Source organism: Cornus florida, unplaced genomic scaffold, assembly GCF_030987335.1.
Source record: "Cornus florida cultivar Cherokee Brave unplaced genomic scaffold, ASM3098733v1 CherokeeBrave_3.0.0_Hap2_Chr01, whole genome shotgun sequence".
Classification (NCBI taxonomy): Eukaryota; Viridiplantae; Streptophyta; class Magnoliopsida; order Cornales; family Cornaceae; genus Cornus; species Cornus florida.
Window position 1 is genome coordinate 85259164 of NW_026775571.1, and position 13437 is coordinate 85272600.

The 13437-nt window shown below is 36.4% G+C and overlaps 1 protein-coding gene across 1 annotated transcript in view; it reads right to left on the bottom strand.

Annotated features, from left to right (window-relative positions):
• LOC132303905 (protein NAP1) overlaps positions 1-13437 on the bottom strand; it is a 44353-nt gene that overhangs the window by 18285 nt on the left and 12631 nt on the right. The window contains exons 14-16 of the mRNA XM_059801356.1: positions 13243-13321; positions 5239-5432; positions 1016-1161 (exon numbers count right to left, since the gene is read on the bottom strand). Of these exons, the coding sequence (XP_059657339.1) occupies positions 1016-1161; positions 5239-5432; positions 13243-13321 (419 nt within the window). The remainder of the gene's footprint in view (positions 1-1015; positions 1162-5238; positions 5433-13242; positions 13322-13437) is intronic.

Genomic DNA, 13437 nt, shown 5'->3' on the forward strand with positions numbered 1-13437 from the left:
GAGGGTGTAACTTTACTATTTAAACCCTTCAACAAGCCCCTTCACGTTTGACCTTCTTTTTGGTCCAACAAGTGTTTTTCAAATTTAATTAGGATGACGGTGAGGTTTGAACTCGAGACCTTTGGCTCTGTACCATGTTAACAACCATCCACTCGAAAAGCTTAAGTTGTTGGAGAGGGTATAACTTAACTATTTAAAACCTTCAACACAAATACGACCTTTAAGTGCACCTGTGAGGAAGAGTGACATAATTCACAATGGGGGTAATATTAGAGGAGAGGAAGACCAAATTTAACATGGGTAGAGTTAATTAGGAAGGACATGATAGCATGTGGTTTGACTAAGGCTATAACCTCAGATAAAGCGGAATGGAAACATAGGATTCATGTAGTCCTATTGACTGAACAGATCCATACATGGTTATGAACTTACAAAACCCAAAACGGATAACTCACTATGCTCTAAATTGTCTTGGATTTGTTAGTTAAACTAAAGTAGTTCATACTTCTACTCAGACTCATGCAGGAAGGAGCCTAGCCAACTTTTCACCTTGCTGTCTATCTCTAGCTAATTTATTTGGCACTTGAATATTATAGATAGGTTTGGAGATAATAGTTATGATTGAATCTACCAACAAGCACATCTGTTAAAATTGAAGATAGCCTTCATCAAGGCATGCGTAAAACATTCACAATATTTCCATCAGCCCTAAGAATTTCTAAATGACTGCACGAAAAATTTTACTTTCAATACATATTTTGCTAATGTTTCCTAGAGTTATACAACAAGAACATCCACACAAAAGCCACAAAAAAATTCCGTCGTCATCATAAATATAAGACTTTTCAATTTTAATTTAATCATTGTAGTTACAGCAAGCTTCTATTCCCTCTTCATCCCCACCACCAAAAAGTAAAATAAAATTAAATTAAATTAAAGAAGTGTGATTAAGGTCATTTCATCAGGAATAAACTAATAATTAGTCATTATGTCAAATCAGAGCAAGCAAGAGCACCTGGACCAATTGTATGCAGCATTTCCTTCTGACAATAGGCCTTCCTTTCCAGTAGATACTGTAGCTTTCTCCAAATGCCTAATGTTAATAGATGATCGAGCAGAAGTGACGATCATCAACACTGATAACCAATCCTTTCTTAACTCCTGATCAATAGGCACATGTTTCAATCTTAGAAATATAAAACAAAAATAACAAATACAAGAACAACAACAGCAACATGCCACTCAAAACAGTTCAACTCAGAAGAATATTGGAAAATTTTGTTTAGTACGCATTACAAAAAAAATAATTATTACTACATATGGTATGCAAATGGCTTTAGAAAAAAGTTAAACCTGTAATATTTTTTTTTTGGTAAGTACTAGACCTGTAAATTTCCTTTAACTAAATAAAGAATTATGAATGTAAGCCTGCCGACACTTCCAAACTGGGAAAGAAAGAGCTACTAGACAAATAGAAGCTAAATTTAGTAAGCAGAGAGCCACTAGCACAAATAGAAGCTAAACTTAGTGAGCAACAGTCACACAATCACATCTGTAGATGCATATCAAGATTGATTAATTTTGGCTAATCTGAGGATACTAGACGTATTGCATCAGTTGAAGAACTGCATTTTCTGAAATCCATGTGCCCAAGAAGTGGCCATTCGTAGTACAAAAAAGGCTATTACCTCGTACTGTTCTTGCCCGTGTGGGATGCTGAGAGGTATAGACTTGACAAAGACCAAACCTTTTTAGCATTTTGTAAAGTGAATAATATCATATTCAAATAAAAGCATTCTCATGCTTGGCAGTTCTAAGACCACTGTACCACCCTAGAAGTATATCTTTTGACAAAGGAGAACAAAAAATGGCTACCATTATAATGATGTGATTTGGAAGTCAATATATTAATCATAACAAGAATAAAAAAATATTTGACAGTCGATTCCAAACCAAATTTACCAACAATTAATCTGATACCTGCTAAAGATGCACTGTTAGAGGACTGATGATCGCCTCAACATTTTATATAATATATTTATTGAATTTGAGGAGTGCATGAAATGAATACACATAATTTTAGACTACTTCGTTAATATGTTAATAATTTACTGAAAAGGCAATAAATTAAACTGCCCTGCAGCTTGAGTTTGTATTTCCTTCCATCCCCAAAGGGGAAGATGCAAGGTTCAAATCTTGAATTAGGAAGTTGGTGAGTGTGGTGTACTTATTGAATAAAATAAGCAACTAAATTAACATTTCAACTCGTGAGAGAAGATAAAAAAAAGCTCTCTCAAAATTCCCAAATACAGTTGATATTAGTTCCTTTTCTGATTCTGTTTCTAGACTATAGACTAATTTTAAGTCGGATTCAGATTCATAGTAAATTTTACTCTTCAGCTCTTTGGATAATGGGTTCCTACTCGTCCCATATTCTTTTGATTTTAGAGTTTGATTTTGAGTAGCCCTTACTCTTTTTGGGGCAATTATTTGCATAATGTGCTTCTTCGTTACAAAGCCAACATTTGCATGACTTTGATTTTTCAGTAGAAGTTGCTTCTCTTCTTCTGAAATATTTCTTCTTAGGATAGTATTTCCTATTTCTAAAAGTTTTAGATTTTCTAAATCTATTTTTATATCCATATTTTTTCTTTTGGTCGTTTTCTTCTTTCTGTATGCTCTTTCCTCACATCCCCATTGGGTTGGCATGTCAAGAAGACCATAACAAAAGTTTGAATTTCCTTTTAGTTGTCTGCGAGCTTCACATTGTAGTTTACTGTTTATAAAAATTTCTTCAAGGGACTCTAGTGCTACGGAAATGATATCACCTATGCTATTATATTTTAAGCCAATGAGTGGTTAATCTCCTTTCAATTTCATCATTCCATGAAGATGGTAATTTCTAAATGTACATATTTTTTTACATTTTATTATTTGGGTATCCTGTCTTGTAAAAATATCTTTCAAAATTCGCAAGTATTTTTTTAAATTTGTTTATAACACAAATTTATAGATTGATTAGATTTTTCCCAACTTTTTATACCTCCATCTCCTAAGCCATGTATGTCTCTACAAATTGTTCATCTAGCATGACTATTATTTCTAGTTGGTTTCTAGACAATCAGATCCTTTCTTTCCAAGGTGGATAATCAGGGATTGAACAAAAAGCTAACCACCATTCCTTAGCTATACCAGTTAGAGTATTTTCACAAGAAGTCATGGCTTCTTGGTTTGTCCATCCTTTTCATAGAATTCCTATCACAAAAATGCAGGCATTTGTCCATTTGGATATGGCTTATGTTCTATGTTTTAGGCAGTCTATATTCAGGTATTCACCCGTTGAGTTGATATGTCTAGTGATTATTTCTGTAAGAGTGTAAGTGCTTGTTTTCCTATCTTGACGTCTAACACTACTAAAATGCAGGCATTTGTCCATTTGGATATGGCTTATGTTCTATCTTTTAGGCAGTCTAGATTCAGGTATTCACCCGTTTAGTTGATAGGTCTACTGATTATTTCTCAAAGAGTGTAAGTGCTAGTATTCCTATCTTGACATAACACTTGGTAATCTTCCTGCTTGAAGAGTTCTCTATGCTGTGTACAAACGTTTTTTTCTGGACAGCTTTCTCCAGTTTGGTTAGAGCACTCTCCTGGTTCCTTCATAGGGGTGAAGGTAGCTCCGACATTTTCTTAGTTGTGTTAAGATTCTATGAATCAAATATTCTAATCTTTCAACATTTTGTGTAGTTTCAAATTCTTCTTTTAGTCTTTCTAGAATTTCTTCTTATTTTAAGGTTTTGAAATTTGTTGTAAAAACTCATTTTCTTTGCATCTTCTTCTTTAAGAACTCCTGGACTAGACGGCACACTGAGATCTTTACCTTTTTGAATTTTAGATTTATGTCACTATCTAGTGTTTCAGAACTAGATGGAAGTTCAGATAATTCATTTTGTTTTCTTTCACTACAAGTTTCCATATTTAAGGGAATTGAATTTCATTCCAATTTGAGGTTTTCGATTGACACATGTGGTTTCTAGTCTAAGTTTGGATGAATGTTGTTTTTCTCTTAGACTGAGTGAGTAAACTACTTGGTGAATTTGATTGTATCAATTTATAGTGAGATTGTATTTGTATCTTTTAAAAACTTATCCCATGAGTAGCTAGTGTGGTTTTTAATGCTTCATGAACATCTCTGATGTCGATGGTAAAATTCAACCTAGCATTAAAGAAGCCAAATTTGTTATTCAGCATCAGCTTGACTTGCTCCTAACAGAGATTGTTTAAAGTTTTCTATTCTATCATTTCGTAAGATGCAAAGTAGAGATCATCCTAGGTTGTCTTCCCAAAAATTTTAAGGTACTTGTATTGGGCCTATATGGACGTAGCTTTATCCTTTGTTCTGTTCTTTAAGCAATTGATCTCTGGCGAGTAACATAATATTTGTTTCCTCACTTGTGACTGAATGTATCATTTCTACGTTTTTCGAACCATATATGTTGGCCACCTTATATTGAACCTTCCTATTTTATAGAGTTGTTTAAATTCGAATTCTGAAATTTGATATTCAATTACTTCATTATTAAGAATTTTCAGCTAAACTCCTCCATGTTTTTTATATCCATTCTTTCAGATACTGATTTTCGACCTTGGCTAAGTGCTTTTAACACATATTCTGGTTTGATTGTTACATGGGGGTTTGGACTTCTAAAGCCTCCTGTGCTATTAAACCAATATTCTTTTATTTGCTTTTGCCCTCTCTGGAGGGGTTTCCTCCAAAATTTTATGTTTCTCTTTTTTAATAGATTTAATAGTTTTTTTCTAACTCTATATTTTTATTAAGATCTTCCATTTGTTGGTCAATATTATTTTAGGATACTGCTATTAACCAATTGTTCTGGTTTATGTCTAGCTGAGAATTTTCAAGTGTTCTCTCTAGTGGTATTCTACAGCCTTTCTGAAAACCCATACAATCACCATCATCTACAGATATTGGAATATATGTCATATAAAACGAGAAAATTTTATGCAAACAAGGTGATTGATGCTGACATCACAAATGCTATGCAGGTCCATAATAAATCAGAAGACCTATTAAAGGTCATTTACTTTACCAGAAACCTCATGAGAGATCTCTGATATTTAACATAATATAGCTTCTCTTTTTTCTAAAAAGTAAGATTTCATTAAAAAGCAATAGTTAATATAACATAACTGAGTTTTTCTGCATAGATTTCTTACAGATAGATCACATGTGATTGCAGAAATATTTTCACTCTGTGGTTTTGGTATGTTTTCAAGATGCTGAACGATCTGCTGGAAAAGCCCTTTTAAGGTTGCATCCAGGTCAAGAGCTACCATTCCTGGACTACCCAGCAAAAAGCGGATTCTACCAGCACATGATGACAGATATGATAATGCATAGCCTCTAATTGCTGCACAGGAATATGAATGTGTTTTAATACACAGTCAATCAACACAAGAAATTTATATCGTATACCTCAACAACAAAGAAATTAAGCATGACATCTGGCATGTGGACAGCAAAGTGTATGACAAATATGAATATTTGCTCAAACTAGAAAAAGGACAGTATTTGTATGACACATGTTATCCATGATCTGAATTGTTTTGTGGTTGAACAAGACATTTAGACAGTTATTGATTTTTTTATGTTAGAATACTAGTTACTCCAAAAACTAAAGCTATTAAGGAATTGGCCCAAGAATATATCAAGCACTTAACACCCTCCCTCACATGTGATCCTGTCTTGCACGGGGAAAGGCAAGAAGACAAACCGAGCAGAATAGGGTGCAAACTGAGAAACAAAACAGGGGAACAAATGCAGATGGAGAAACTTGAATCCAAAACCTCACAAAACCAAGGCTTTGATATGATATGAGACTACCAGTTGCCCCAAAGCTTAAGCTGTTCAATGGTAGGTCCAAAAATATGTATTGAGCTCTAGCAATTGCATCAAAAGAGCATATCATAAATTTAGCCATCATATTAGCACCCATATCATGGTTCCACAACCATATACACTCAGGGGCGGAGCCAGGATTTTAATTCAGAGGGGGCGCAGTGTAAAAACAAAAAAAAAAAATTATAATTTAAATAAGAACCAAAAAAAAAAAATTACATACTATATACATCATTCTTAAGTGCAAAAAGAAGATTGTTAAGAAGTAGGGAGCCAAAAAAATGTAATAAAAAGAAGAAGAAGCCCAGGTCTTCGGGTGGTATTTTAGTTTTGTGGGACAGTAGGTGGTTGTCCAGAATGAATGAGTGGAAAGGGAGATTTTCTGTTTCCTGTGAGTTTAAGATGGAAGAGGATAATTTCAGATGGGTTTTTTCTGGGGTGTATGGACCGGTTGATGATGTTGAGAGACCTATTTTATCGGAGGAACTAAGCCACGTTCAAGGACTATGCTCACTACCATGGTGTTTGGGTGGGGATTTCAATTCAGTCAGGTTCCCGTCAGAGAGGTCTACTGGGGGAAGAAGGTCCACAGACATGGATCAATTTTCTGACTTCATTGATGAGCACCTCCTCATTGATCTACCAATAGAAGGTGCAACCTACACCTGGTCTAATGGTAGAGACCCAGTTACTCTCTCAAGATTGGACAGATTTTTTATCTCTGGGGAGTGGGAAGAAAAATTCCCAGATGTTATTCAGGCAGTCTTAGAAAGGGTTACCTTTGATCATTGGGAATCTTGAATGGAGGAAGAATAGAGTCTTTGCTGATTTTTTTGAGATTGATCGGCTTGAGGAGGCAAGTGGAAATGTGGAGTCTCTTTCTAATAGGAGAGCTTCGTGTCAAGCAGTTCTTGCTGAGATTGCTTGTATGGAGGAGATTTCATGGCGACAAAAATCTCGGGCTCTTTGGTTAAAAGAGGGAGACCATAATACAAAATTTTTCCACAGACTTGCTAATGCTCACAAAAGGAGCAATCATATAGGACGTCTACGGGTTGAAGGCATGGAGTTGTGGAGGGAGGAAGAGGTGCGCAGCGGGATCGTTTCTTTTTATCAGAAGCTTTACACAGAACCTTTAGGTTGGAGACCTAAGCTTGATGGTCTTCCTTTTGAGGCTATTTCCGTGCTGGAGAGAGATGGGTTAGAGCTTCCTTTTTCTAAAGAAGAAGTTCTTAAGGCCTTATCCAGTTGTAATGGGGATAAAGCCCCGATGCCAGACGGGTTCACTATGCGCTTTTTGATGGAAAGTTGGGCGGTTGTGAGAAAGGAAGTGATGAGTACCTTTCAGGAGTTTCATTCTACTGGTGTTTTTGCAAAATCGCTCAATGCATCATTTATTGCCCTTATCCCTAAGAAGGGAAACGCTTCAGATATTAAGGACTTTCGTCCTATTAGCTTAGTGGGTTGTATTTACAAACTCATAGCTAAGGTGCTTGCTCATAGAATGAGAGAAGTTATGGATGGGATTATCTCAGATTCCCAGAATGCCTTTGTTGGAGGACGGCAAATTCTTGATTCAGTTCTAATTGCTGGTGAATGTGTAGATTCAAGATTGCGTAGTGGTGTTCCTGGAGTTCTATGCAAACTTGATATTGAGAAAGCTTATGATCATATTAACTGGAATTTCCTTCTCTACTTGCTTAAAAGAATGGGGTTTGGAAGTAAATGGAGGACATGGATCAAGACATGTCTTTCATCTGTCAAGTTCTCAATTCTTCTGAATGGTTCTCCAGCTGGTTTTTTCAGGTGTTCTCGGGGTATAAGACAAGGTGACCTATTGTCATCTTTTCTTTTTCTTATTGTTATGGAGGGCTTAAGCAGACTCATGCGCCAGGCTGAGAATCTTGATCTCATTAAGGGATTCCGGGTGGGTAGAGATATTGAGGAGATTTCACATCTACTATTGCAGATGACACTCTGGTTTTCTGTGATGCAGGTGTGTCTCAACTTAGATATTTGAGATGCATTCTGGCTTGCTTTCAGGCAGTTTCCGGGTTAAAGGTGAATGTGGGCAAGAGTGTGCTTGTCATTGTCGGGAATGTACAGGACATCTTTTCTCTAGCTGCAGTTCTTGGGTGCAAAGTGAGCTCCTTTCCTATCCCTTATTTGGGATTGCCCCTAGGGGTTTCTTCTAGGTTAGTGGGGAGTTGGGATTCTGTGCTTGATAGGTATGCAAAGAGGTTGGCAGGTTGGAAGAAGCAATATTTATCTAAGGGGGGTAAAGTAACTCTTATCAAGAGCACTTTATCAAGCCTTCCCACTTATTTTTTCTTTCTTTGTTCCAAATTCCTTGTTCCGTTGCTGATAGAATTGAACAAATTCAAAGGAATTTCCTTTGGGGAGGAAGGGGAGATGAGTTCAAGTATCATCTTGTTAGATGGGAGCAAGTATGCAAGCCTATAAAATTGGGGGGTCTCAGTATTTGACGATTGATTCCTTTTAATCAAGCTCTTATGGGCAAGTGGTTATGGAGATACAGGAAGGAAAGACATCATCCTTGGCGCAGATTAGTATCTTGTAGGTATGGGGAAGATGTTGGCGGATGGACTATACGTCCGGTTTCTATTGCGGGGGGAGTTGGGGCTTGGAAATCCTTTAGGAAAGGATGGGATGCCTTTTTCCTCTCATATCAGATTCAGAGTTCGTGATGGTAGTTGCGTTCGTTTTTGGGATGATCTTTGGTGTGGGAACCACCCTTTATGTCGTACATTTCCCAGATTATATAGTATTGCAGTTGATAAACATGCCATAGTAGCCAAATTTTATCAGCTTGATAATAGTGGGATTACGTGGAATGTTCATTTTCGACATTCATTTCAGGATTAGGAGTTGGAAGAGGTGAGCATTTTCTTGGATCAATTGTATAGGCAAGAAGGAATTGGCAGGGGTTATGACAATTTGATTTGGATTCCCTCCTCTCACGGGCGTTTTGCAGTAAGGTCTTTGTTCTTATGTCTGTCTAATTTTACATCCTATGATTTTCCATGGAAGACTATTTGGTGTTCTATTGCTCCTACTAGGGTGGCGTTTTTTGTATGGACTACTGTTTAGGGTAAGATTCTAATGATCGATAATCTGAGGAAAAGGGGAAATTTTCTTGTTAATTGGTGTTGTTTATGTAAGCAGGATGGGGAGTCAATCGATCATCTCCTAATGCATTGCTCTATAGCGCACGATTGTTGGAATCTCATTCTTGGCCTATTTGGCATGTGTTGGGTAATGCCACGTTCTACTAAGGAGCTGATTCATGCTTGGAGAGATTGTCGTGTGAGTAGGAGTGTTTGAGCTTATTGGAGATCTGTACCACATTGTATTTGGTGGTGCATCTGGAAGAAGCGAAATAGTAGAATGTTTGAAGGGAATGAGTCGTCTTCAGCGACACTGAAACTTTTTATTATTCGCTCTCTTTTTTGTTATGTGAACAGAAGTTTGTGTTCCTCTTCTGTTGATCTAATTTCTTTTTTGGATTCTTTGGGGCCTTAGACCCCGGCTTCATTTATGTCCACGGGACGCGTTCCCCTATTGAACGCCTTTTTTAATTTATTATTACTTATCCAAAAAAAAAAAGAAGAAGAAGAAAAAGAAAAAGAAAAAGGGAAGAAAAATAAGAAATTTGAAAGCAAAAAAATATTAGAGTTGGAGTAAAGAAGGAAAATTTAACTTTTTTTTAAGGAAATCAAAGGAATATTAAGAGCAAAAGAAAAAGGAAAGAAAAATTAGAAGACAATTTTAGAAATTTAAAATTTTAGGGGGGGCATTATATAGAAATTCTTATAAATGTAAAAATTAAAATTAAAATTACTATATTTTACAGTGGGCAGGGGAGGGCAGGGCAAGGCAGGGCCAGGCCAGGAGGGGCATGTGCCCCCTCTGGGCACACGCTGGCTCCGCCCCTATATACAATATATATGTATTATATATATTGATAAGTAGATAATAACTAAGAAAAAAGGATAGTCTCCACTAAGGAAAGCATATGTACAATGCGTGTTAGGGCAGTGAAAGTGCACGAACAACGAGATCCAATGAAAGCCAACAAAACAATCAGACACAAACACAAGATATAACGTGGTTCGGCCAAAACCGGCCTACATCCATGGAGGAGAAGAGATTCCACTATGATTCGTAGAGATATTACAAGAGTAGAGTACCAACATTACGCACATCCCTTTTCACCATGTAACACTCCACGAGCCAATCCCCTCACCACCAGTGTCACCGGTGTTTTTCTTATTCTACCAACCCATAAACTACATCTACCAATCAACTCCCTCATGAGATTACATCTCTCTCAATCTTATAAATCTCAACCCAAAACCTAGGTACCTATTTATCGAGTTCCAAGCCCAATTCCTTGTTGAACGATTACAATTGCTTGGAGCCCACACTTGTCTAACAAGAAATTACCATAACAAAATACAACTCTAAAATAGAAACCTAATATAATAGGATTTTTTATTTTATTTTTGATAAGTACTAGTAGAATTGGAATTTGAGACACAATTTTCAAATTTCTCCACCTATACTCAAATTCCATCAAGTCAATCATTGCTTCCCACAGCATCGATCAGGACAATTCTTTTGCAGATACAATATTGCACACAGAACTGAATCACTCTTTAGGAACTTTCACCCACGAACGTCACCACAACCCTGTCTGATTTAGGGACTTTTCACCCAAGGAGCCAGTTCCTCATTACTCTTCGAATTGCATGTGATTATCCACATTGTATGCTACTTGAACAGTCAAACCTCAAGGCTCCACTAAACTACTCAGTCTACTCGAGCTTCGTGCCATGTAACCCATCACAATTTTCTGACCATCATGATCAAACAAGCCCATTGGCTCCACTTGCAACTGAAACACATTGCAACACTCATTGAGACTCTTTGTATTTTCTGGATCTCCTTCACCTTCAGCTTAGATACCAATTTATTAGGGTAGCATGAACAACGAGATATCTCTCTCAATCTCATGAGTCTCAACCCAAAACCTAGGTACTTATTTATAGAGTTCCAAACCCAATTCCTTGTTGGACACGTGGTCACAATTGATAAGCACATCAGCGACCAAAATAAATTATGGTCGCAAAATGATTAATTTTTGATGACCAAACTTTATGGTTGCAAAATGATCAAAGTTTGGTCGCAATTAGTCAAAGTATTAACGACCAAAATAAATTATGGTCGCGAAAGAATTGATCTCTTACGACCAAATTTTATGGTTGCAAAATGATCAAAGTTTGGTCGCAATTGGTCAATGTATTAACGACCAAAATAAATTATGGTCGCGAAAGAATTGATCTTTTACGACCAAATTTTATGGTTGCAAAATGATCAAAGTTTGGTCGTAATTGGTCAAAGTATTAACAACCAAAATAAATTATGGTCGCGAAAAGATTGGTCTTTTACAATTCTTTGGAGCCCACACTTGTCTTAAAAGAAATCACCTTTAAAAAACCTAATAAGAATAGAATTGTGAGACACAATTCCCAACAATGCGAAACTTCCACCTTGACAGATGAATCAAGATCTAACCATGCAAAGTCCAATCTCTACTCACCATCTGAACTTGGCGGGAAAAATGATCCTTGAGTATGACAGCTAAGTCACATGTATATAACTAACAGTTCCAGCAAGCCAATTTTGCAAGTCTGCGCAATTTTAAGTCATTGCTTGTTCTCATTGTCTAGTTCACTTAGGTATTGAAGTGCCTTTGACCACTATATTCGCACCTGTGGTCAAGGTTTTCTCTCTTCTTTCCACAAGACCACAATTGCATTCAAGGACAGGAAAGTTACATGAAGATCATTGCTCCACAGCTGAAATATCCTCTATTTACAAAAAAAATTATAGATTCATGGCCTTGGTTTGTCTTTGGAATCATTCAGGAAACCACAATATCACCTACTAATTCCAAATCCTTTTAAACGCCACGCAATCCTCCTAGAAAATTTATTTCTCTTACTATCTCTGCGCATTGACAGAAAACGACGGAGAAAAAGCTCGTGTGAACATTATTTCACTATCTATATTTTTAACTAGAAATCCATGAAGCACAAAAACCGGAGTTGTTTCCATATCGAATACAGATAATCCTAATGTGCCTAATACTTTCAAGCATATGATACTTCTTAGATGCTCTGGGACACATGTCTCTTTAACATTAAAATGCGACATTTCTAGCATACTATCATAGTATAATTGTTTTGGAAAGTATAATAAAGATTTCAAAAAATTTGACTTTCTTAGAGAAGAAGAATTGAGAGAGAATGTTTCATATCTAATTTACTCCAAAGTCCATATCTATACAACATAACTCTCAGCTTAAGTCTGATTTTTTTTTTTTCTTAGTTGGTACTCACACACACATGCCTCCACTGAGGTTCGAACCCTGACCTCCCTTTGGAAAGTAGGGACCTGGTACCGCTAGGCTAGTGGCCTGTTGGTAGCTTTAGTCTGATTTTTAATATTATAAATTAGAAACAAAGTATTTGTAAATTCATAACATGAAAACAATTACTATCTTAAATTTATAGATATCTTTCTTCAATTTTTATACACATTTACACACATACAATATATAAATAAATATAATGTTGCCTCCTCACCATATCCATACAATATACAAATGCTTATATAATGTTGTGTCCTCGCCATATCCATACAATATATAAATACATATATAATTTTGTATCCTCTCCAAACAAATATCCTTTTTCTTTCTTTCCTTTTTTTTTTACTAGGAAGTTGGTGCATTGTTGTGTTTCTGTTGCTGTGTCGTATTAGTGTCCTGCATGGCTGGATCAGTGAATCAGAGTCCATGTGCAACAGCTATTAGTAATCTACAATAACAACTGTTTGAAGATTGGGAAGGAAAATAATCTCCAAAATCAGGTTTCCTTATTTACACAATTTTACACTATAATATAAACAGAATCAACTTACCAACAATCCCCTGAAGTAGCCCCCCCCCCCCCCCCCCCCCTTCATTAGTCAGTTTTATTACCAGAACCTAATTCTAACAAAGAACTAACTGGAAAAAATCATCAGGACTTGGAAGACAAGAAAATGACAAGCATCCACCAGTACCAGCTCAAAATAAACAAAAGCAATGCGATGAAGTATATTTCACAATTTTCTTATGGTAGATTCAGTTCAAACTGCAAGAGAATCAGAATTCAAGAATTATTTGTATGACAAGTAAACATCATATGTCCCCACTATTTAAAGAAACTGGTTGACTTCAAAATTGACCACACCTGCAATGTACTTGCGCACTAGACAGCAAAGGCGGTCCATACCATCCAATAAGAACCCAATAGTTGGATCACTTGGATCCTGCAACCAAAATCAAACCCTTGAAAATCAATCACTTCATTGCAGACTGGCAAGGGAGCACAAAAAGAGATTTCACAAGAAATTTACACTGCTAACAGATTAACTGACACAAGGAA